Genomic DNA, 27,096 nt, shown 5'->3' with positions numbered 1-27,096 from the left:
TTTTAATTTCAAATTAGGTACACATTATACGGTACGTTTAGTGTTAATCTCAGATATTTTCATTAATGTTTTTTTTTACAAATGTTCATTTTCAGATCTCAGATATTTTTCTTCATTTTTTTTTATAAGAGTTCATTTCCAGATTCGAAAGCAATTGAAATGGAAATATCTACCAAAGCGATCTCCATGAATAATTCGATGAATGCCAAGTTATTCAATCGGATAGAATTCCGATTACGTTATCTGCCGCTTTCGTATGATGCAACGTATCACAAATTACGGCAGCCGGAATGCTTTTATAATTAACCGTGAATAGAGATGAATATTATTCGCGCGGGATACGCGTAGCGAATTTCTCTCACGGACTGAAAGTTTGTGTCTCCGTTTATTATTAACTACGGACAGCCGAAAGAAATTCGCTGTTTTGTAGAGGCAGAGAAATCGTCGTCTTATGAATTCCCGTTTAGCATACTGCTTTCTAAACTTGCGATTTGTGTATTGAGGATTTTAATTAGAATCTATGGGTCGTGGATTAATTATTCAAATATCCTAGAGACCCTAAGTAACCTGGAGAGTTTAGAGATTGTGAGTTCTTGAAAACCCTAGAAAACTCAGGGACCTTCGAAAATTTAGAGGCCCTGAGAAATTTGGTGAACATAGTTACTCTTGAAAATTTTGGAAACCTAGGGATTTTATAAAATTGCGAAATTCTAGAAAACATAAGAATCCCTAAAAACAATTCCTAGGAGGTCTAGGGATCATTGAGAATTTTAAAATCCTAGCAAAACTAGGAAACCAAGAAATTCTAGGAAATCTAGTGATTCTGGAAAACGTAGAGATCCTAGGAAACCTAGAGATCCCCAGTAAAAATCCCTAGAATACCTAGTAACCCCAGAAAAACTCCCTAGAAAACCTAGTAACCTACAAAAAATCCCTAGAAAACCTAGTAACCCCAGAAAAAATCCCTAAAAAACCTAGTAATCTCCCCAAAAAAATCCTTAGAAAACCTAGTAATCCCCAGAAAAAATCCCTAGAAAAGCTGTTAATCCCCAGAAAAAGCTAAAGATCTTCCAAAACCAGAAATTCTTCAGGTTCCACTAAACTTAAAGTCCCTAGAAACGTTTGATCTTGAAGCTAGAAACCGTATCGCAATTTTAGCCAGGTTTTGCAGCGATCATCAATGATCCCGTTTCGCGGTCGATTGCCCGTGTTCATCATTAAATGGAAAGTCACCACGCCTCTCTGTCTCTATATGGGACAAACGAAAGTTTAGCCGCAGGCAATTGTCCGGTTCATTTAACAATTAATAAAAGCATAAGAAAGGGACAGTGAGTGACAGTGATACTCGTTACCAAATTGACACGCCTTACTATGTTTATTCTAGATTCGTACATATTACATATTCGTTAGATAACCACGATAAGATGGCACTGATCGATTCCAAACTGTGCGAACGAGAATACAAAGGTTCTTACAAATACCTACAGATAAGCTGTAAATAAATAAACTGCGTCAAGAAGCGAGTGGAAAGATAGGAACGAGATGAACACAGAATCAAGGCAAGCTAACACATAAAAATTAGAATAAAATTGAAGCACGAGGATAGAGGATTAACGAATAGGGTGCATGTCCTGCACACGTTTATACACCTGTCGTAATTATATACAATACAAATACGTTTAGTCAGATATTAGATGATATTACAAACTGTGGGAGTATTACGTTACTATCGAATCATGCTCTGAATCCTTCAGCGTCTACCAGTGGATCGGAGCTGATATAAGTTGCAAATTGCAAGAGAATTTAATATTATTATCAAATGATGATTTGAATCCTCCAGCGTCTACCAGTGGATCGGAGCTGATAGATATAAATTACAGATTGCAAGAAAATTTAATATTACTATCAAATGATGCTCTGAATCCTCCAGCGTCTACCAGTGGATCGAAACTGATAGATATAAATTACAAATTGCAAGAAAATTTAATATTACTATCAAATGATGCGCTGAATCCTTCAGCGTCTACCAGTGATCCGAACCTGATAGATACAAGTTGCAAATTGCAAATGAATTTAATATTACTATCAAATGATGCTCTGAATCCCTCAACGTCTACCAGTGGATCGCCAATAGATATAAGTTGCAAAATTTAACATTAAATGATCTAAATCCTTCAGCGTCTACCAGTGGTCTTTTGTCATCATTTTAACAGGGGTATATAACGCGTCGTTATTTACAAATTTCGAGGGAAAGGGAACGTTATTTACAATGATCCGACTGTATCCAATCACTAACGATTTGGATCGTCGAGCACAGTTTGACTTTCACTCTGGACACACTGTGCTTTCGCGTGGTGGCACCTCGATCGCCTTGGATCTTTCTTCGTCTTTGTCTCGTTACCTCGAGAAAGCATTCTCTTACTGCTCGGGTGAAGGTTTCAGTGGTATGCAAAGAAATTGCAAACCACCGTTATAATTAAGCCTCGGCCTTCTCATTCTTTCTTACTATCCTTTCCCCATCTAAAAATTCCGCAAAACCGCAGCAACCCATGAGATAAATTCAAACAAGCCATTAAATGCAAACTAAAATTCCAGATACCAAATTTTCTGATTCTAAACCACAACTTTCAAAAGAGGAATTAAAAGCTAAGAGAATCCATTCAACAGAGAGAGCACAGCGTGTCCAAACTGAAGCAACCGTCTAAACTAACAAATTATCGTCCTGACATGCGGGTCCCATGCTGGGCCAGTTGCAGGCGTTCGCGCCGTTGTCGAAGGTTAAATGCACCGGGCAGTTAAACATGTGTAGCGTGAACTTCTTCTTCCACTCGTCCCAATGGCAAGCGTAGAACTTGTTGCAGAAGTTAGGATGCCGGAACAGACCGGGTCTGGCACAATTAGTGGCACCGTCGATGACCTCTTCAGAGTCCCCGAACGCAGGTTGCTCCACAATCTGCTTATCTGAAGAATCAATATGCAGACTCTTTCCGGACCTGTAATTGGCAGTGAAACCATGGCTGAATCCGCCGATTAGGTTTTGGGAGGCCACGTTGGCTCGGACACCCAGGTTCGGAGCGTCACTTGGCAAATATGTGGTGGACACTTTCTGTTGAGACTCTGATGACAGTTTGGCAGCTATATCTTCGTCCCAGATTTTAATAGGACCAGGTGGTGTTTCAGAATTGGTTATGTAATCCTGCTGCTCGTAGGAGCCGTCCTTTTCAAGGTCGACGTAGATTTCGGACTCGTCGTAGTTGGACAAGTCCACCTTGCCTTTGGAGGAGTTGATCAACTTGGAACCTGGTCCTCGGAGGTTGGCGAAGGGATCTCCTCGGCAGGTGCATTCCGCTCCAAGTTTACCCAGAAGCAGAGGATGAAGGTCGCTCCATTTGACGATTACCTTGCCTCCACCTACGGCTGTGGATTTGGCAGTGGATTGATAAGTTAGCGAAGGCTTTGAGTAAGTTCCCACAGCAAATGGTGTCTGCGTTTTCTGGACTGTGTAACCTTGTCCTACGCTGGATCCGCTGACTGATCCAGTAGAATAGACGTCGTACTGGCTGGGGACGTATCTGGTCGTTCCCCTGTAATTCGTGATTAGTTTACCGGCGTCGTCTTTGGGAGAGTAGCCTGAAACTGCAGGGGTGACGGTCGATATCGTGAACGGCTTCCTGTAGGTTACTCCGACGGCCGGGGAGATGGTGCTGCTGGGCAGATACTGAGTCTGAAATCAAACACATCGTTAGATACATTGAGCTGAAGGTCTTAAATAAATACATACACATCGTCAAATGTTGAAATGAACAACCGAATGTTAGATAAACGAACCTGTGGTTTGTCCGACGGCACCTGAAACACTGAAGACGGTGTGCTAGAACCATCCTTTCGTCCATATCCCTGTTTCGTTCCATATTCGAACTGATCACCAGATCCGCTGAACTGATCGTGACTTATGGTCACCGGTACCGGAGTCGAGGATATAATGGTCTTGTAACCTGTATCCAGCACAGGTCGGACTGAGGACGTCGCAAACGGAATCTTAGCCGCATCAAAAGCAGTCGTCTTGTAATTTTCAAGAGGACCCGTCGTGAACAGTGGTGAGACGGTCGACTGACCGAAGCCAGGCTTCTGATAGGTGTCTACTCTAGGAGTAGAGCTAGCGAACTTCGGGGAATTGTACACCTCGACGTTCAAGAATGGTGTCGGGGTTGTTGCGGTGAAAACGTTGCCCTCTGTCGGGGAGATGGATCCGATAGATGATGTGACACCCGTGTCGAAGGGAACATTCGGTGCAGGGTACTCGTAGCCGGAGGACTTTGATGGACCCAAGGTTATTCTTGAGGTATCGATCTGACCAGACGGGTACTTAGATGGAGACGTGTAGGTCTTGACGCTACTTTCGGTGGACGATTTCGTGTATCCCGCCACGTTACCCTCGAAGGCCTTCTCGCCGATATTGTCAGGTCGTGGTGTGGGTCTTGTTTTTATGGAACCGACTACGTAACTGCCGCTGCCACCTACAGTGGCCTTTGTGTAACCTGTCTGGGTGGGCTCAGTCTTAGAGAACCCTCTCGGTGTGGATGTACCTCCATTTAATAACGTATCGGGAATAATTGTACCTCCAGCTGGTCTATAATCTGGAATATCGTTCTCCGTGTATTTGGTGGTCACATCTCCATTGTTGAACCTGATGGTACCACGTCCTCCATTATCGTGGTACTCGTTCGTCTTGTACCCGGTGTCAGGCACCTTTCCAATTTTAGTTCCGTAGGAACCTGTGACACCTCCGTAGCCTGTTTGGCCGAAATGATGACCGCTGACTGTCTGATCGAATGGCAGAGGAGTTGTTCCAGTTAGAACAATACCGGGACTTGTTTGTTCTTTCACGAAAGTACCTGCACCAGGTGCACCAGTTACCAGGACAGTTGATGGTGTCCCGTATACTATGGTTCCGTGGCTAGATGCGCCAGGGTAGACGGTCTTCACTCCGACGTATCCAGGTGTAGTGTATCCTGGATAGCTACCTCCAGTTACGACAGTTCCTTGCTGGGAGGATCCTGATAGGGTGCCTGTGTGTCCATAAGTGACTGTTCCTACAGAGCCTCCAACTGATCCTTGGACATGTCCTGTCAGAGTACTGTCTTCTCCAAATCCATAATCAGAAGGTGTTATGTGATATACTGGACCTCCGGAAGGTGTGTGACCAAGAGTGGTGTTACTGTAGTATCCATTGGTACCTTGATAAACGGTTGATCCAGATCCGGAAACGCCATGGTAACCATAGGTCTGGCCTGGAGATGGAGTGGAGGAGCAGGAGATACAATTGTAACGTGGTCCATCTGGTTTTTGTACGTACGTGGAGACGGCTGTGAAATACAGTGAAATTAAAAGACTGTGATTGAACAGAATGAATTGATTTTATATGAATACTCACGAACTTGTCCGTCACTGCCTGTCGACCCAGTGTACTGTACCCCACCTCCAGAAGTAAACGTAGATCCACCATGACTCACATCATATCCAGAATACTTTGTTCCGGTTTGGCCAGAATAATCGACACCTCCAGATCCGGGTGATGTGGATCCGTAACCTGGTTGAATTCCAGGACCATGTCCTCCCTTCACTCCACCTTTCACTCCTCCCTTCACGCCACCTTGATATCCACCAGTAGGAGCTACTGTGTAACCTGGTCCAGATGCTCCATGTCCTCCTTGATATCCACCAGTTGTAGATCCAGTGTAGCTTATTCCAGATCCTCCATGAGCAGTTGATCCTTGGTATCCTCCAGTGGGAGCTACTGTGTAACCTGGTCCAGATCCTCCATGAACTCCGCCTTGATATCCACCAGCTGTAGATCCAGTATAACTTATTCCAGATCCTGCATGACCACCAGTTGATCCTTGATATCCTCCAGTGGGAGCTACTGTATAACCTGGTCCAGATCCTCCATGAACTGATCCTTGATATCCTCCAGCAGTAGTGCCAGTATAACTTATTCCAGATCCTCCATGACCACCAGTTGATCCTTGGTATCCTCCAGTGGGAGCTACTGTATAACCTGGTCCAGATCCTCCATGAACTCCGCCTTGATATCCACCAGCTGTAGATCCAGTATAACTTATTCCAGATCCTGCATGACCACCAGTTGATCCTTGATATCCTCCAGTGGGAGCTACTGTATAACCTGGTCCAGATCCTCCATGAACTCCTCCTTGATATCCACCAGCAGTAGTTCCAGTATAACTTATTCCAGATCCTCCATAACCAGTTGATCCTTGATACACTCCAGCAGTAGATCCAGTATAACTTATTCCAGATCCTCCATGACCACCAGATGATCCCTGATATCCACCAATAGATCCACCTGTTTCAGATCCATGAACTCCAGTTCCTTGATATCCCGTGTCAGTGGACCCAGTGTAACTTGTTCCAGATGCACCATGACCCGTTCCAGCTGCACCACCATAAACTCCGCTTCCAGAGTGTCCAGCACCTGCTGTGTATCCCGTACCAGCGTGTGCTGTACTTGTTGCTCCTGCATATACATTGTTACCACTACCAGTGGATGCCTGGCCATTCGTCCATACGTTATTATCTGAGCCTGAGTATCCTGTACCACTTGTTGATCCGTAATAGCCGGTATTTGATCCCTTTCCACCTCCATAATATCCGTCAGTCACTGGTTTGACGGTTGATCCACCATATGCTCCTCCTGAGTATCCATGACTTGTTGATCCAGAATAGCCGCTTCCGGTGGTTCCAGAGTAAGCTGTTGATCCTTGACCATGTACGGTTCCTTGACTTCCTCCGGTGGATCCTGAGTAGCCGCTTCCTGCGTGGCCTGATGCGGTGTAGCCAACACCAGCTGATCCTGTGCCTATTGTGACAGTTGACCCAGCACCTGATGAACCATGGTAGACACCTCCTTGGTAGCCTGTCGTTCCATGAGACGATCCACCTTGATCTTTCACTCCTGTCGATCCTCCTTGGTTTCCACCCTGACCTGTCGATCCTCCTTGGTATCCACCATGACCTTTCACTCCTCCTTGGTATCCACCTTGACCTGTCGATCCACCTTGATATCCACCTTGACCTGTCGATCCACCTTGATATCCACCTTGACCTGTCGATCCACCTTGGTATCCACCTTGACCTGTCGATCCACCTTGGTATCCACCATGACCTGCCGATCCTCCTTGGTATCCACCATGACCTGTCGATCCACCTTGATATCCACCTTGACCTGTCGATCCTCCTTGGTATCCACCTTGACCTGTCGATCCTCCTTGGTATCCACCTTGTCCTTTCACTCCTCCTTGGTATCCACCTTGACCTGTCAATCCACCTTGACCTGTCGATCCACCTTGGTATCCACCATGACCTGTCGATCCTCCTTGGTATCCACCTTGACCTGTCGATCCACCTTGGTATCCACCTTGACCTGTCGATCCTCCTTGATATCCACCTTGACCTATCGATCCTCCTTGATATCCACCTTGACCTGTCGATCCTCCTTGGTATCCACCTTGACCTGTCGATCCTCCTTGGTATCCACCTTGACCTGTCGATCCTCCTTGATATCCACCTTGAACTGTCGATCCACCTTGGTATCCACCATGACCTGTCGATCCTCCTTGGTATCCACCTTGGCCTGTCGATCCTCCTTGGTATCCACCATGACCTGTCGATCCTCCTTGATATCCACCTTGACCTGTCGATCCACCTTGGTATCCACCATGACCTGTCGATCCTCCTTGGTATCCACCTTGGCCTGTCGATCCTCCTTGGTATCCACCTTGACCTGTCGATCCTCCTTGGTATCCACCATGACCTGTCGATCCTCCTTGGTATCCACCATGACCTGTCGAACCACCTTGGTATCCACCTTGACCCTTCTGTCCTCCTTGATACCCTGATCCACCCTGATATCCTCCATGATATCCACCCGTAGATCCCGTGAATCCATCAGGCAATGCTCCCGTATAATACCCGCCAGTACCCGGAGTAGTTCCAGTACCATATCCTCCATGTCCATAATCAAGTCTCGTGTAGCCACTGCCAGTGTAACCTTCCACCAACCAAGGCCACTCGCAAACCAATTTGTGTTCGTCGAAGATGAGACCGAATGGACAACGGAATTCGTACGCCATCATATGTGGACCTCCTACATAATTTGAACACAACATTTAATTCCACTCTAGTTTGAAAGTACATTTAAAATACATTTAAAAGTAGAGATGCTGAATAAGAAATAAGAACCTAGGTCTATACAGGCGAAGAACCATCTCGGATTCTGTGGGTCGGCATAATATCCTGGTGTTGAAGGACATTCGAACCTTACTCGAGCTACCGGTGCAATTTCGCTGCTTCCCGGACAGGGAGATCCTTGAGACAGTGATCCTGGCCAGACGCAGACCTCTGTAGTTTCATCGAACGCCAGACCTGCTGGACAGTCGAACTCGAAAACAGAGTAGTCTTCGATTTCTTGGTTGAATTTGACGCATCGGTAAAATCTGTGGAGAGGAATGAATCAAAATAGATTCAATTTTTTTGAATTTCTCTAAGGTACCTGTTGCAACTCTTTGGATGAACAAAGTAGCCCTGTCTCGAGCAGACAAATTCAGTTTGGGTGTTCTCACGAACCGCCCTGATGTGTCCTTCGGTGTCCACCACACGTACCACCCGAAAATCGGATGACCTGACTTTTGTAGGATAGGACAGCTCGGTTTGCTGAAATTTTGAAGACGTAAAATGATTCAAATTTCAAAATACGAGTTATAATGAAATATACTGCCATCTATCAATAGTTGTGTTACTTGAATTTTCACTTCATGTTAATTTTTTGATAAATGTTTCAACGTGTGAATGTAATCAAGTTAGTCTAATGACTTTCATGAAATTACAATTGTACTAGTTTAAATTTTAAGCAGCTGGTGAATTATACTCAAAATTATTTTGTTCAAATGTTCGGCCGGTAAAGTAGTTACCATACTTAACGACTGATGGTAAAAAAGATTATTACACTTTCGTGCTTACATGTAAATCATCTTCCAGGGCGTCCAAAACAGCAGCCCTCGTTTTTCTCTTGAAGTCCATGAACGAATGATTGAGTTCATACGTCAGTGGCTTTCCACACGTCGTTTCAGTGTCGTTCTCTATATCTCTTATTGCAAGTCCAGGTAGATCCCGAATCAGCGCATATTTTCCCTATAAAAACATTTCATTAATTTCCAAACATACACTAAGTAAAACATACAGCTAAATAATTGTTGAACATACGAACCTTTATGCTGACAGAAATTTTATCTTCAAACGCGATCCAGGTTTTATTCTTGAACGCATACGGCGCAGTCAGATCCTCGTCCCTTTCGACCGTCCATTCACCTTGATTCATCAGATCGCACAACTATAAAATCAAGAATATGAAAACTTTACTAAAGAATCAATCAGCGTTTATCAAAGAGTCAATCAACTGAAAAATCAAGAATATGAAAACTTTATTAAAGAATCAATCAACGACGTTGACATCACATACCTGTTTCTGATCAATGATAACCGGTTGCATGTCTTCAGTCGGCGCCCTTGGAGCATTATCGTCCTGATCCTTCAGAGTGAATTCGTACGCGTTGGATGGCAGTGACACCAAGATTTTTCGCTTTGGCACTCCCAATCCGCTTATTAAGTCGATCAGATTGTCGGCGTTGAACATGTCAAAGAGACCCATCAGTCGAGAGGGATGGAAGGTTCGGTAGGCCTCGTCGTCTTCGACCAAGTAGTGCGTTGGAATCGTAAATAGATCCACATACCTGATGCGTATGAAATGGACGTTAGTTGATTAGGTAGCAAGGAATAGATAATGCAAATTACAAATGGCTATCACGGTTTAACTTCTTAAAGTGTGACACTTTGTCGGGACTCACTTGTGACGCACTTATTGCTCAAATGTGACAAACCTTACTCAAGTTTTGTGACAAACCTTACTCAAGTTTTGTGATACACTTTACTCAAATTTTGTGACACCTTACTCAAATTTTGTGACACACCTTACTCAAAGTTTTTGAATACTCAACTTGAAATTTGGGTCCAACTATAAGTTGCGTTATCAAGGATCCTTGAATATATAGTACTCAGAGCATTTTAATTGCCAAGTGATTAGAATCGTTCTACATTACGTAGCGGTGTTGGTATCGAGTTCATTAGTGCCTCAGCGACAGGTCAATCGACTCATTCATATTCAACGAAATATTCGTATACGATTTGCGTAATGATTGTCTGGGAAATTGTCCATTGTGAGGAAGTGGAGGAAGTTTTGAAGAACCTGGACTGACCCCAGAGACACTTGGGTCTTGGGAAATTTGGACATCTTTGCATAGTAATACTATACTGTCTGGTATCCTAGTCAATTTAGAGGTCATCTATCGGTAGACTGAGGAATATGGAGAACCTGGAGGAGCTGGAGGAGTGAAGTTATTGAGGACTTAGAGATTTAATAGTTGTGTTGATTCCAACGAAATCCAAGCTTTAGAGATTTAATAGTTGTGTTGATCCCAACGAAACCTAGGTCCTAAGTATCCTAGGTAACACTATAGTCAGTAGACAGATTTACTATTAGGAAATCTAGAGATCGTATTACCTATCTTCAACCTGAGGAATCTGAAGAACCTACAGGGGAGCCTACAGGGTCTGAAACTAACCTAGTCTTTAATGACCTAGATTCCACAACCTAGAATTCTTGAAAACTATAAGAAACCTGGAGATCTGTAACCTACTGTCACCTACAGTAAGAAATATAGAGACCTTCAGGAACCTAGAGAATCTATAGACCCTGAGGAACCCAGGTAACCTTGAGAATCCACAGAACCTCAAATTTACTGTCACTTACAGTAACCTAAGAAATATAGAGACCTTCAGAAACCTAGAGAATCTATAGATCCTGAGGAACCCAGGTAACCTTGAGAATCCACAGAACCTCAAATTTGAAAGTTAGAAGCTAGCAATATAGATCAAAATTGTTAAACCTCAGGTGACCTTGAGATTCCACAGAACATCAAATCTGAAAGTTAGAAGCTAGCAATACAGATCAAACTGCTTAAACCCCAGGTGACCTTGAGATTCCACAGAACTTCAAATCTGGAAGCTAGAAGCTATCAATACACAAAATACTTGATCACCCACCACCAAATCTCGACCCAAAAACTATAACTACCACAAGAACTCAAATACTAAAACCTTCATTGCATCACAATTGCGTTATCGATTCAAAATCTCATCTCACAACAACCGCTTCACGACTCCGTTCTTGATTCGACAGTAAAACTTGTCATCGTTCTCATTCACATTCAGCTGGAGCTCATCCATATTCAATGAAAAAGTTCGATGACTGTTCGAACAATTCGTGAGACGTATCTCCGTGAACAATCAACTGGTGCATCAGCACGGTTGCAGCATTCCTATCGAGCCGACAACTGGCACAAGGTTAGGCACCCAACATGGATGAGCAGTTTTTGCAGAGATCTCTCGCTCGGTCAATAATTCATCGGATTAATTGCGGCGACACGTAACCGGTATCGCGAAAGAAGTTCACTTAATCCGTTAACCAAATCTTTTTTAGAAACTTTCGTTACAACGTAATTTATCTTACGGGTTAATTGGACCTTTCACTGGAGTTTTCGGATAAAAGAACGTTGTGAGAGCATGAGTCGATGAGTAATCTTAACTGTTACTTAATGTTACGATAGACTGTCATTTTGTATTACATGTATTACATCTATTACTTAAATTTTAAGTAACTTAAGTTAGTTAATTAACTTAAGTTTAACTACTATTAAATTAGTTAATTAACTTAAGTTAAACTACTATTAAGTTAGTTAATTAACTTAAGTTTAACTACTATTAAGTTAGTTAATTAACTTAAGTTAAACTACTATTAAGTTAGTTAATTAACTTAAGTTAAACTGCTATTAAGTTAGTTAATTAACTTAAGTTAAACTACTATTAAGTTAGTTAATTAACTTAAGTTAAACTACTATTAAGTTAGTTAATTAACTTAAGTTAAACTACTGTTAAGTTAGTTAATTAACTTAAGTTAAACTGCTATTAAGTTAGTTAATTAACTTAAGTGAAAGTACTATTAAGTTAGTTAATTAACTTAAGGTAAACTACTATTAAGTTAGTTAATTAACTTAAGTTAAACTACTATTAAGTTAGTTAATTAACTTAAGTTAAACTGCTATTAAGTTAGTTAATTAACTTAAGTTAAACTGCTATTAAGTTACTCAATTAACTTAAGTTAAATTACTATTAAGTTAGTTAATTAACTTAAGTTTAACTACTATTAAGTTTTGATGATTTAACAAGAACTTAAATTAATTACTTGGATAGTTCCTTCAGGTCGAACTGCTTCGCTAGTCCTTCTGGTTTTGTGGGAAGGACCAGGAAGATCCTCGTGTCGTATGATTTCCTCACCATTTCGCCTTTTAAACCCTTGATGAAGTGCACTAAACGTTCCTTGGAACCTGCAGTCATGTTCAGCTCGATTCCATCGACCTACAGAATGAATTATTATTAGCAGTTTATGTATTATTATACATTATACATTGTACATTATTAGCTTGTTTATACATTACACATTGTTAGCTTGTTTATACATTACATCTTAGCTTGTTCATACATTATACATTATTAGCTTGTTTATGCATTACACATTATTAGCTAGTTTATACATTACACATTATTAGCTTGTTTATATTTACTTTACACATTATTAGCTTGTTCATACATTATACATTATTAGCTTGTTCATACATTACACATTATTAGCTTGCTTATACATCACGCATTATTAGCTTGTTAATATATTATTATCAGATTAATTATTTTCGAATTAATGTTAATACAGAAACATGAGTTACCTCTTTCAAAATACCACTGAGACGTGCAGTGATCTCCTGACGAACCGTACCGGAAGTCCTCAGGGTCTTCCCAGGGTCGTCAACGGAGATCACGAATTGCAGTGCAGGATTGATTTCTTTCAGCGATTTCCGAAAGTCTTCAAATTCTGAAAAAAGTTCGTATATGACCAAAAAAAAGTTTTATTACATTTCTGTTAATATTATATCACATATTTGTTAACGTGTTTCATGTCACATATGTCAATCCGTGTATCACGTTTCGCTGTGAAAGTTCACGTTAAGAGTAATTAAAAAAACTGTTACTTAATTGTCAACTAAATTTCTCTATCAGTTTACGAACAAAAAGTTGTCGCAGGAATTTCCGCCTTTCTTTCATTGCCGATCTTGGACAATCAGGTGAGACAAATCACTGACTCTGTACAATTAATCAACTTTCACATATTTTTCGTAATTACGATGGAGACAGTTTAAAAAGATCTAAAGATGATCATAATGATCATGCAACATTGCTTCTATTCAGAATTAAGCAGCAGATCAATTTACTATTGATAGTGGTACTTCCAAGCCTGGTATTTTCGCGCTTGGTACTTCCATGCGTGGTATTTCCACGCTTGGTACTTTCACGCGAGGTATTTCCACGCTTAGTACTTCCACGCGTGGTATTTTCAAGCTTGGTACTTCCATGCGTGGTATTTTCATGCTTTGGTACTTCCACGCGTGGAATTTTTACGCTTGGTACTTCCACGCGTGGTATTTGTGCGCTTGATACTTCCACGCGTTGTAATTCGACGCGTGGTAATTCGATGCGTGGTAATTCGGCGCGTTGTAGTTCCACGCATGGTGACTCCACGCGTGGTAATTCGATACGTGGTAATTCGACGCGCGGTAATTCGATACGTGGTAATTCGATGCGTAGTAATTCGACGCGTGGTAACTCCACGCGTGGTAATTTGATGCGTGGTAATTCGATGCGTAGTAATTCGACGCGTGGTGACTCCACGCGTGGTAATTCGGCGCGTAGTAATTCGACGCGTGGTGACTCCACGCGTGGTAATTCGATACGTGGTAATTCGACGCGCGGTAATTCGATACGTGGTAATTCGATGCGTAGTAATTCGACGCGTGGTAACTCCACGCGTGGTAATTTGATGCGTGGTAATTCGATGCGTAGTAATTCGACGCGTGGTGACTCCACGCGTGGTAATTCGGCGCGTAGTAATTCGACGCGTGGTGACTCCACGCGTGGTAATTCGATGCGTGGTAATTCGATGCGTGGTGACTCCACGCGTGGTAATTCGATGCGTGGTAATTCGATGCGTAGTAATTCGACGCGTGGTGACTCCACGCGTGGTAATTCGGCGCGTAGTAATTCGACGCGTGGTGACTCCACGCGTGGTAATTCGATGCGTGGTAATTCGATACGTGGTAATTCGATGCGTAGTAATTCGACGCGTGGTGACTCCATGCGTGGTAGTTCGGCGCGTGGTAATTCGATACGTGGTAATTCGACGCGTGGAATTTACACGCATGCCAATTCAATACGTGGTAATTCGGCGCGTAGTAATTCGATCCGTGGTACTTCCACGCGTGGTATTTTCACGCTTTATACTTCCACGCGTGAAATTGTCACGCTTGGTACTCCCATGCTTGGTATTTTCCTTAACTATCTAAGGGTGAAATAACTTTGTAAACTGAAATAAATAGAAAATGAATGCCATGAATATTATCACATAGCAATAAATAAATAGACCTTAAGGAAGAAGTTGAGTCAAAATGACCACCCAGTAACAATTAACAATCACCATTTTATTATCCCATAAAACAGTCATTTTCCCAGAGACATGTTTCAAATTACAAACGAACGTGTAGCAATAAAATACAGCACATGATTCATAAATTACGTACATATCTCCAAAATAGCCGGTAATTAATTACTCTCACGACGTGAATCTTATAATTCCAAGCGATTACCTTTGTACAACTTCGAGTTGCAAAAAAATATACGTTTAAGAAGGAATAAATTATCCGTGCTCCTCGAACCGATATATTTTGTGCTCCTCAAACTGAGTGAAAGTCAAGTTTGAATAAATTTCATGAAACTGCAACCGATATTAATGTACATTGAAATATTCATCGCTCTACGAAGAAATCGAGTGGTGAAGAAGAAAAAATGGACAGTAACTCGAAAAAATATAATTCAACGGTGCGTGCGAGGGAAAGTGATGTCTGATTACATCTGGATCGTCTATAAGGACCACTTTCGAGTGTCCTCGGTTCTCATTAACCACGCCCATGCATGAATTTTATATAGGGTGACTTGGAAATGGGTCAGTACATTCCGTGGGATTGTTGAGAAGAAATTTAGAAACCTCATAGCACTGCAAATTTTTAACTACGAAGTAAAAAGTGAATAAATATGAAAATTTAAAAATTGAAATATGAAGAAATTTACTGGTGCTGAAATTCTAATTTTAAAAAATTAAAAAATGATCAAATAAAAAATGAATAAATATAAAATTTAAAAAATTGAAGAATGTAGATATGTGTACGTACTCAAATTCTAATTTAAAAAGATTAAAAAACACCCACATAAAAAATGAATAAATACAAAATTTAAAAAATTGAAGAATGCAAAAATTCACTGGTGCTAAAATTTCAAATATGAAAGAATTAAGAAAGTATCAAATAAAGACTGAAAAAATAGAAAAATTAAAAAATTGTAAAGTGTAGAAATTTGCAAATGCCAAAATTTCAAAAATAGAAAAATTAAAAAACTACCAAATAAAGAGTGAATAAACACAAAACTTAAAAAATTGTAAAATACCTAAATTTGCAAGTGCAAAAATTTCAAAAATAAAATAATCAAAAACCTACCAAATGAAGAGTGAATAAATACCAAAATTTAAAAATTGAAAAATACCTAAATTTGCAAGTGCCAAAATTTCAAAAATAAAATAATCAAAAACCTACCAAATGAAGAGTGAATAAATACCAAAATTTAAAAATTGAAAAATACCTAAATTTGCAAGTGCCAAAGTTTCAAAAACAAAAAAACTAAAAAACCATCAAATAAAGAATAAATAAATCCAAAAATTAAAACATTGAAATATACAAAAATTAATTAGTATAAATTTGAATACAAAAGAGCGAATAAATCAGCAAACACCGCTAACAAGGCTAAAAATATATGAATCTGGGAATAAAGTATAGAGTTCACTCGCAAGTGTTACGAAACGAGGCTAATTAATATAGCAGTCTAAAGTGAAAGACGAAAGGGGGCGAGATTCGAGAACTGGTTTCCAATGGCACGTCCTTGCGAGTCAATTTTAATTGACATTCTTTATCAAAGAAATTTTTCTCCGCGAAACGAGGCGTCCGAACGCGACCATTCATGGTAAAGCGATGGCGGCGTGCGTGGAAAAAAGAAACATAACCGAATCTTTTCGTTTTCGCGCGATTATGTCACAAACACGATGCCTTTTTCGTTTCAGGTTTTTCTTCTTCTCGTCTTTCTTCTTTTTCTACGCCTTCCCGTGATTCGTGATGTACGACGAATATTGGATTTCACGCGTGACATACCGTCAACACCGCACTCTGTTATGTATAACAAATTGATTTTCGTGAAATTTCGAAACCAACTTGTTTTTTCCGATGGACCCAATTTTCTGTTGCGCAACGGTATTGCAATTTTATATGCATATCGGCGACTTGCGAGATTCCGGTTTGGTTTGTTAAATTGCCGAGTGAACTTTTCACCCTTGCATCTTTCATTATAAGATTTCAGTAATTTTGGCACACGAAGAATTTGTACGTTTAAAATGTAAAGAAGCCGACAATTTAATTTCTGACTTAAAAGGTACAAAAATATGAGACTCACACTTTATACTTTTTATGCGTGGAAATTCAGCGCGTGGCAATATAATGCGAGGCAATATAATCCATGGAAATTCAGCGAATGGCAATATAACGCGTGGAAATTCAACGCCTGACAATATAACGCGTGGCGATATAATTCGTGGAAATCCAGCGCGTGGAATTTCAATGCGTGGCAATATAACGCGAGGCGATATAATCCATGGAAATCCAGCCCGTGGAAATTCAATGCGTGGCAATATAACGCGTGGCGATATAATTTATGGAAATCCAGCGCGTGAAAATTCAATGCGTGGCAATATAATGCGAGGCGATATAATCCATGGAAATCCAGCGCATGGAAATTTAGCGAATGGCAATATAACGCGTGGAAATCCAGCGCGTGGCAATATAACGCGTGGAAATCCGATACGTGGCAATATAACGCGTAGAAATCCAGCGCATGGCAATATAACGCGAGACGATATAATTCGTGGCAATATAACACGTACCATTATCAGCAAAATATATATCAAACTTTAACAGCAATATTTAATTATTAGCAACTCGAAATTAAAAGTTTGCCAATTAAGCAAAATAAAAGAAAAGAAATAATTTGATCGGAAGCTCGTATAAAAAGGCAGACAAGACACCAGACACGGTTAAAATATTCATCGAACACAATGCTCGATGAATATTCATGGAAATCGATCGCATTAATCTCCAACGAACATCACACATTGTACAGACACTTTCGATTTCGCATTAAAAAGTTCGGCTTTAAAGTTTCAACGACTCGATAAGTTCGACATTATGCAATCCCAATTTGTACCTACTGGATGTCTTTAAAAGCATTTACATACGAGACGTCGAAGTAGCTCGTTGGTAACTTATGAACTTCGATTGACCCATATCGCATAATCGATAAACGGAGTTCATTGAATTCATTATCTCTCTGTGGAAATTTGTGGACAGTCACGAACAAGAGTTGAATCTCTGTATCGAACATTAATACTTTCGTTATATTGCCACGCGCTGAATTTCCGCGAGTTATATCGCCACGTGTTGGGTTTCCACTAATTATATCACCACGCGCTATATTGCTACGCGTTATATAGCCACGCACTGAACTTCCACGCGTACTACAGCCACGCGCTGAATTTCCACGCGTTATATCGCCAAGCGCTGTATTTCCACGCGTTATATTGCCACGCGCTGGATTTCCACGAGTTATATCGCCACGTGTTGGGTTTCCACGAATTATATCACCACGCGCTATATTGCTACGCGTTGAATTTCCACGCGTTATACAGCCACGCACTGAACTTCCAAGCGTACTATAGCCACGCACTGAATTTCCACGCGTTATATCGCCAAGCGCTGTATTTCCACGCGTTATATTACCATGCGCTGGATTTCCATAAATTATATCGCCACGCGTTATATTGCCACGTGTTTCATTTCCACGCGTTGGATTTTCACGAGTTATATCGCCACGCGTTATATTACCACAAGTTGCCATATAAAATAACAAGTCTTGAATAAATTATGAAACTGTAAAGAATGAATACCGAATTTTTTATCCTGAATTTCGAAAAACACAAAATCTAATATACTCTTCATCAGCAATAAGCGGTGATGCGCTAACAGAAATATGATAGAAGAATCGATTTCACGATATCGAACGTAAGAGTATACGCGCATTGTGGTTGGATTTCGATATCCTGCATAAGTGCAACGATGCGTCTGCACCTCGATCGACAGAATGAATTTATGCAATCGTGAGAACACAACAATGCTGCGTTGAAAAGAAAAAAAGGTCTTGAAAGCTCATCGAGAACGATTATCTTCAGTTCCGATAACAATATAAGATGATTTATTTCAGATGCGTTCGCACGATGTCCGGAGAGATACGAGGAATCACGTGACTTAATCGTTTCTGCATATCACTGATTGCCACGATTATCGCGAATCAAAGGATCCGTTTTTCCGAACGATTAACGCTTGGAAAAATTATCGTATTACGTTTCAGACGCATACGATTAGCGACTATTATGGGAAATGAAATATGCTTGATGCTTACCGGAAATCGAAAGATTTTGCACGTCATAACCTTGCTGCACCAGGGTGGTGCATTTGCAGACGGCCTCGGTTAGCTCAGACACGTCGGAAACGGAAGTGTAGCAGACCACTTCTCTGCCTGGTGATATTTTCTGCTTTGGGCATTCTGAAATCAATTTTCATTCATATCAATACTTTTGTCTTAATTTTATTTTTTTTTACTTACATTAATATTCAATTTTATATTACTTAACATTAATATTCAATTTTGTATTATTTAACATTAATACTCAATTTTGTACTACTTAACATTAATATTTAATTTTCTATTATTTACGTTAACATTCAATTTTTTATTAATTACATTAATATTCAATTTGGTATTACTTTTAATTCCAACGTTTGTACTATGTAATTGACGTTTGGATGATTTCGTTTGGGAAGATTAGGTTTATTCGGTAAGAAAGCGTGAAGTTTGATGTGCAAAGATAATGGACTAACAGAAAACAATTACTATGATCATGCATCTTTGGTTATGTACATTGTACAAAATAACAGTTTTTTTTAATTGAAAGTAATGTATAATCATTAACGAATATAATATTATTGTATTAATGTAACAACAAGGTATATAATATTCATTATATATTAATTTTTATTAACCATGAAGTTTTGTCACGTTTGAAGAAAATTATTTTAACAGTTCAATTTATAAACTTAACATAAATAATAATAAATATTTACAAAGATATTTTAACAATAAAACATGATAAATGGCGAAGATCATTCAGATAATTTAATCTAACACTAGATTTAATAATTAAACGAGTTCGCAAGTTTGTATTTCAAACTTGCCGCCAAGATCCCAAGTACGCGTTTGAAATTGGCGCCAAACGCGCTCCCGCGATGGCGTTCAAAATTTAGCGCCAAACAAGTTCCAAAGTATTCAACATTCGTTTCTCAAGTTACATGCTTAAATATTAAATAAAATAGCACCTATCAAGGTTATATAAACCATAAGTTTAAATAAATTACTATAAAACAATGTAATAACTTGTACACATGTGATAAAGTCCGCCATGTTTACATTGTTCTTTAAAAGTATCATTATTCTCAAATAATTAATTGAATTAACACAATCAATTCTAAATATAGTTTTTAACAACTCCTCTCATCAATTTTTGTTAATTTTTGTCAATAAAAATCAATTTTTTAATAAATTCTTTTTAATACGTTTTTTAATAAAAATTCTTTTTCAATAAATTCTTTTTAATAAATTTTTTAATAAAAATTCTTCTTCAACAAATTCTTTATAATAAATTGTTTAATAAAAATTCTTTTTCAATAAATTCTTTTTAATAAACTGTTTAATAAAAATTCTTTTTCAGTAAATTCTTTATAATAAATTGTTTAATAAAAATTCTTTTTCAATAAATTCTTTTTAATAAACTGTTTAATAAAAATTCTTTTTCAGTAAATTCTTTTTAATAAATTGTTTAATAAAAATTCTTCTTCAACAAATTCTTTAAATAAATTATTTAATAAAAATTCTTTTGTAATAAATTCTTCTTAACAAATTTGTTAATAAAGAATTTTTTCTTAATGAATTCATTAATAAAAAAAATATCAACAACAGAAAATTGCATCTCCTCATACTTCAAGCTTAAAAAAAAACTACGTTAAATCATCGAAGACTACCAATAACCCATCCATCAAATAATTAAAATTAATACTCAAATCAATCCTAATTTGCCTTTAAATTAACAATGACTCGCATCGAATAATCATGAAACGGACTTGATCTTCCACGGCCATGAAGACCGACGATAAAAAAAGGAAATAAATATACGAGCCAAAAATTAGTAGGTTCGGAGATTCCGTTTGTTATGTACATTGATTGAACGTTGCCGTTGACATCATCCTTCATACGCTATGCAACTCTGTTGCTATAATAGTCGTTTACATAGTCACGCAGCCTTGTACTGACGACATGAAAAAGAAAGAATCATGCTTAGGATGCTCCTCGCGAGAAAACAACCATTCGCTGATTATCGCTTCGCATTTATTAATAATCAATTCTTTTTTGTAGCGGTATTCAAGTTATTAAATCAATGTAGGAATTGTCGGAGAATTATTTCGAGAAATAACGGATAGAACGTGTGACGTAAAATCAAATTGAAATCTTTGTTGTGCAGGTTTCTTAGAAATCAATATATTAACGAATATGTAAATTGATTAGTAGATGTGAAGCTTAATCTTTAATGAGTGACTCATTGTACGATTGATTTTTGTTTCTGGGAATGTGAGAAGGAACTATAGAAATTACTTCTTTGTAAGGCAAGTTGGGGATATTCTGAGACTTCGGAGGTTAACAATAAATAATTTGAAAGGCGAAAATATTAGTGTTTTAAGGAGTTGCAAGAAGTGCATTCCGAAAACTCTAACACACCGAATTCGTAAACTTTCAAGGTTAGAAAATTTGAGCTCCTAAAACTTCGAAATTGTAATATTTTAAATTTCTAGAGTCCCTAGACTTTACTAATCCTCAAGATCCAAAAATTACTCAAGATACCTATTTCAATAAAATTTCAACATTTCGAGTTCTTAGAGTTCCTTGAATATCAACGTTTGGAGTTCTATAAAACTGTAGATCTCAACATTCCAAGTTCCCAAAGTCTAAGAATTCTAATATTCCGAGTTCCCAAGGTTCCACAATTCTAATATTACGAGTTCCTAAAGTTCCACGGTTATAATATTCGCAGTTCTCAACGCTCAAAAATTCTAACATTCCGAGTTCCAATGGTTCCATCATTCTAACATTCCGAGTTCTCAACGTCCTCAAAATCTTAACGTTCCGAGTTCTCAGCGTCTCCCAAATTCCATCATTCCGAGTTCTCCACGCCCCAAAATTCTAATCTTCCGAGTTCCATGATCCTCCGAATCTTCACATTCCAAGTCCTCAGCGTCTCTAAAATTCCATCATTCCGAGTTCTCCACGTCCAAAAATTCTAACCTTCCGAGTTCCCAAGATCTCCCAAATCCTCACATTTCGAGTTCTCAACGCTCCCAAAATTCTAACCTTCCGAGTTCTCAAGGCCCCCAAACTCCATCATTCCGAGTTCTCCACGCCCCAATATTCTATCCTTCCGAGTTCCCAAGGTTCCCCAAATCCTCACATTCCGAGTTCTCAGCGTCTCCCGAATTCTAACATTTTGAGTTCGCCACGTCCCAACATTCGACCATTCCGAGTTCTCCACGCCCCAATATTTTAACCTTCCGAGTTCCCAAGATTCCCCAAATCTTCACATTCCGAGTTCTCAGCGTCTCTAAAATTCTACTCCATTCCGAGTTCTCCACGCCCCAAAGTCTCATCACTCCGAGTTCTCAGCGCCTCCCAAATTCTAATCTTCCGAGTTCCATGATCCTTCGAATCTTCACATTCCGAGTCCTCAGCGTCTCTAAAATTCCATCATTCCGAGTTCTCCACGTCCAAAAATTTTATCCTTCCGAGTTCCCAAGATCTCCCAAATCCTCACATTTCGAGTTCTCAACGCTCCCAAAGTCTAACCTTCCGAGTTCTCAAGGCCCTCAAACTCCATCATTCCGAGTTCTCCACGCCCCAATATTCTATCCTTCCGAGTTCCCAAGGTTCCCCAAATCCTCACATTCCGAGTTCTCAGCGCCTCCCAAATTCTAACCTTCTGAGTTCTCCACGTCCCAAAATTCCACCATTCCGAGTTCTCCACGCCCCAATATTTTAACCTTCCGAGTTCCCAAGATTCCCCAAATCTTCACATTCCGAGTTCTCAGCGTCTCTAAAATTCTACTCCATTCCGAGTTCTCCACGCCCCAAAGTCTCATCACTCCGAGTTCTCAGCGCCTCCCAAATTCTAATCTTCTGAGTTCTCCACGTCCCAAAATTCCACCATTCCGAGTTCTCCACGCCCCAATATTTTAACCTTCCGAGTTCCCAAGATTCCCCAAATCTTCACATTCCGAGTTCTCAGCGTCTCTAAAATTCTACTCCATTCCGAGTTCTCCACGCCCCAAAGTCTCATCACTCCGAGTTCTCAGCGCCTCCCAAATTCCATCATTCCGAGTTCCCAAGGTTCCTCCAATCCTCACATTCCGAGTTCTCACCGTCTCTCAACATCCTAACCTTCCGAGTTCTTCACATCCCAAAATTCCATCATTCCGAGTTCTTCACACCCTATAATCCAACCTTCCAAGTTCAAAAATCCTCCAAATCCTCACGTTCCTTGAATATCAAAATATTCAAGAAACTCTCTGAATATTTTGATATTCAAGGAACTCTCAGAACTCGGAATGCTTAACTTCTATTGAAATCTTAAGCAACTTTTGGATCTCGAGAATTAGTAAATTCTAGGGACTTTAGGAATTTAAAATGTTACAGTTTTGAGGTTTCAGGAGTTCAAATTGTTATAACCTTGAAAGTTTCTTCTCCGTATCCTCAACTCCAGAATCCCCAAATCCATTCCAAAACATCAATCTCTCAAACATTTCAAATTCCATCCTTCCAAAGACCACAAACCTTCCTGCATCAACGCAATTCTAAATACCTCTCTAATTGTTTATCTTCCTCAAACATTGTACAGTGAAAGATCAGAATGCATATTTTTCAATCGAGAAGTACAATCGTTAATTTGACAGTGCTGCCGGCGAAACGGAGAAAGCGATTTGAACGCTTTTAATTTCTCAAATCGCGTGCTGCGCTCGAAAATGAAAGTCCACGTAACGATTGTTCGATCTCACGAAAGTTTCGAGCGGTTGAGATGCATCACGCCTATCGATGGAATGCGTTGAATTTTCGTCCGGAATGGAAGATCAAGAGGATTCAGATGACGTAAATGGCAGCGTCCTTGTACGGAGCGTTGCTCCAGTTGCCGATGGCGCAATCTAACCTTAGAGGACAAGCACGCTCGATTAAGAAGAAGAAGCATCGCCGCGCCTTTAATCACCGTACATGGATTTCGTTTCAATTAAGAAGGAAAACTAGCGGATCACGCGATTCCACAGGTGTTAATAACCAGCGATAACGTAACTTTAACGTAATTCGCGAGATCAACAGTTTTTTGCATTTTGTTAGGAGATTAACACCTTTTTGGAGATTGTTGAGTGAAGAAGATTGGAGAATTGGAAATGGGAGATGTAGTTGCGTGTTTTAGGGAGTTTTGTGTGGGTGTTTTTTTTTGGAAATATTATTTTAGTGTGAATACTAGTTTAGTATGTGTAGTGTACATTTAGTGGGAGTACTTTATGTTTTAATTTTAGAATTAAAGATTTTTTAGGTGACTGATTATTTTTTTTATTAAACTTGCTCAGGTTGAGAATTTTAGAGGCTATGATTTTTTAAATATTTAAATAGGGGATTTAGTGTAAATACCAGTTAGTATGAATATATTTAGTATACATTTAGTGCAAGTACTAGTTTAAATTCTGATTTCAAAATTAAATAATTTTTGCATATCAAAACTTTGACAACTCATTTTTATGATGAATCTTGTTCAGGTAAAAAATTTCAGAGGCTATGATTTTTTTAAAATATTTAAATAAGAGATTAAAAATATATTTTGAAGGTCAAATGAAATTTTTTGAAGGTGAATGAAATTTTTGCTAAAAAGTAATTTTTTTTTAAATACATATAGAAATTTGCACTATAAATTTTACACTAACAAGACAGTTTAATAAATTTTAACAAATTTTTAACAATTTTTTACAATTATAGTAATTAATTTCAGTAATTAATTTTAATTTATAACATAGGTTAAACTAAACATAATTTTAGACACATGACATAATATAATTTTAACTAATAACATTTTAATATATAAATAAATAATTTCACAGACTGAAAGTGTGTTTAAAAATATAAACTAAAAGATGTAACGTGTTTTGAAGTATATGAAAATTAATATAAAATACAAATGTGCAAAATATCACCATAAAACAGGTAACAGTGAATTTCAGAAGCTTGTAAGGTGTTGCTGAAAGGTTTGAACGGTGATTAGGGTAATCAGATCTTATCTTTGCAATCTCATTTGCGTAGCGTAAACTACTTCGACCGACGCTTTCATTCATCATTTTCATTCACGACTCGTGTAATGTTACTCTGAACTCAACACGATAATCCTCATTCCTTCACAATAATTCGCAAGTAATTCAAAATAAAATATCCAACACCAAATTCAACATAAATATCCAATAAGAAAATTTGTTATTAATGATATTTAGTATAGTATCATGTATAAATTTCTTTTAAATCATTTACTCAAGTGTATTTCATTTAAGACATTTTCAGAAAATTTGTTTGCATCAAATTTCATCATTTGTAATTCATAAATTATGTAATGCATAAATTCATAACAAATGTAGTCTTTTAGTATTAGCCTAACACTGTCATTCTTATTCTATAATATATAAAAATTATTAAAAATCTTGCAAGACTACTGAAACCTTGTAACAATCACTTAGACAAACCCTATTGATCTTGACTTTATTCAGAAATAAATCTTAGGAATTTAAAATCTAAAGAGCACTCAACTCATCTAATCAGCAAACCTCACTGCTGATTACTCACTGGACCCTCAAACAAAAATTCCTACAAACCCCATTGTCATAAGAGAATAAACTTCCTTTCAGAAAAACCTTCATAAAATTTAAACCAGCATCAAATCGTTCGATCATCAAATCAAGTCTATCCAAAAATCTTGAAAACTCGAACAACAAGAACCTTGCTCCAAGAACTCTTGCTACAAGAACCTAAATCAAGAACTCTTACTAAGAACCTAAAACGTCTCAAAACCACCTTCATCTACCAGTCCATAAAATAAAAAAGAAATAATCTTAAAAAACTTACGCAAGCCATAGCAGAGTTCCAGCAGTCCCAAAAGGACCAGCAACCACGTGCGGTTCATCCCAGCCGTTCCCCAAATTTCAGAAACCTTTCCTAAGTTACAAGTTCCTTATCCCAGTAAAAGCGCCAATATCCTCAAGATTCATGGAGACGCGATTAAACCGCGTGCAGAACTCGCGAGTGCCGGGATGTGTCTCTGGTCCAAGAAGTCTAAAGAAGTCAGATCCTTCGAGTTCGAGAGCGCGTTTCGCACTGAACCTTCGGAGGATTCGTGGTCTCTTAGTAAACCCTGAACCGATCGGATGTAAGCGCGGCAACGAGCAGCAAAACTTCGAGGGAGATGGAGTTACATCAGGTACAAGAAGAGGGGATCGTGAGGGAACGAGGAGATCGGATAAACGCGTCGGGACCACCGGATTACCGGGTGCTTGGGTGGGGTGGACAGACTGGCCCAGATCGGGACACTTTCCGTGTTACACGTTACCCACGTATTGTACACGCCAGCAGGTTAAAAATAAGATGACTCGAGGAGCTACTACGTGACTAAACCGATTGCAACGCGTGCGATTGTATGTGCGAAACTGTTTCTTCGTTCTTACTTTTCCTTTCTGTGCTTACAAATTTTCAGTTCGATACGTACAAATTTTTGCTACGATGCAAATTTTTTTTTACATGGGTGCATCATGGAAATGTTCTAAATTGAGGGTTAGCGTCAACCTTTGATCAAGTGATTGATGTGTCAATCACTTCTTTTGATGAAGTCATCAAGCTTTTTTGGATACCTGTATCTGTACTTTTTTTATGAGGAATGGTATTATGACAGAAGGTGTAGCTTCCTCATATGTGGATGGTCCACATATGTGAATGATGACCATCTAGGTTTTTGGATATCTGTTTATACTTCTTTTGTGAGGAATGTTATTATGGCAGGAGGTTATTTAGCTTCCTTCATCCACGTATGAGAACCACATATGTGGACCATCCACATATGTGGAGGATGATCATTGCTAGGTTATTTGATATCAATCTGTACTTCTTTTGTGAGGACTGTTATTATGGCAGAAGGTTATCTAGCTTCCTTCATCCACATATGAGAACCACATATGTGGACCATCCACATATGTGGAGGATGATCATTGCCAGATTATTTGATATCAATCTGTACTTTTTTTGTGAGGAATGTTATTAGGGTAGAAGGTTATTTAGCTTCCTTCATCCACATATGTGGACCATCTACATATGTGGATGATAACAATTACTAGGTTATCTGATATCAATCTGTACTTCCTTTGTGAGGAATAGTATTATGACAGAAGGTTATCTAGCTTCCTTTATCCACATATGTGGACCATCCACATATGTGAATGATGACCATTGCTAGGTTATCTGATATCAATC

General features: G+C 39.0%; 1 protein-coding gene across 4 annotated transcripts; it reads right to left on the bottom strand.

Annotated features, from left to right (window-relative positions):
- Positions 1 to 1,356: 1,356 nt before the first annotated feature.
- On the bottom strand, positions 1,357 to 26,025 carry LOC105663133 (uncharacterized). 4 transcript variants are annotated; one of them, XM_076534787.1, is made up of 13 exons: positions 25,702 to 26,025; positions 18,847 to 18,990; positions 12,912 to 13,057; positions 12,374 to 12,546; positions 9,536 to 9,806; positions 9,284 to 9,406; positions 9,037 to 9,207; positions 8,570 to 8,730; positions 8,260 to 8,513; positions 7,346 to 8,164; positions 5,435 to 7,297; positions 3,829 to 5,366; positions 1,357 to 3,724 (listed from the first exon to the last, which is right to left on the bottom strand). In XM_076534787.1, exons 1-13 carry the CDS (start codon positions 25,757 to 25,759, stop codon positions 2,702 to 2,704), a joined length of 6,744 nt encoding a protein of 2,247 aa, XP_076390902.1. In that variant the 5' UTR covers positions 25,760 to 26,025; the 3' UTR covers positions 1,357 to 2,701. The 4 variants fall into 4 exon arrangements, with proteins under 4 accessions (XP_076390902.1, XP_076390904.1, XP_076390903.1 ...); XM_076534789.1 differs by having other exon boundaries at positions 5,435 to 7,273; positions 7,352 to 8,164; XM_076534788.1 differs by having other exon boundaries at positions 5,435 to 7,333; positions 7,382 to 8,164.
- Positions 26,026 to 27,096: the final 1,071 nt, after the last annotated feature.

The sequence above is a fragment of the Megachile rotundata genome, chromosome 8, assembly GCF_050947335.1.
Source record: "Megachile rotundata isolate GNS110a chromosome 8, iyMegRotu1, whole genome shotgun sequence".
Lineage (NCBI taxonomy): Eukaryota > Metazoa > Arthropoda > Insecta > Hymenoptera > Megachilidae > Megachile > Megachile rotundata.
Note: the sequence above shows the minus strand (reverse complement) of the source record. Positions and strands in the feature narration are given on the sequence as shown.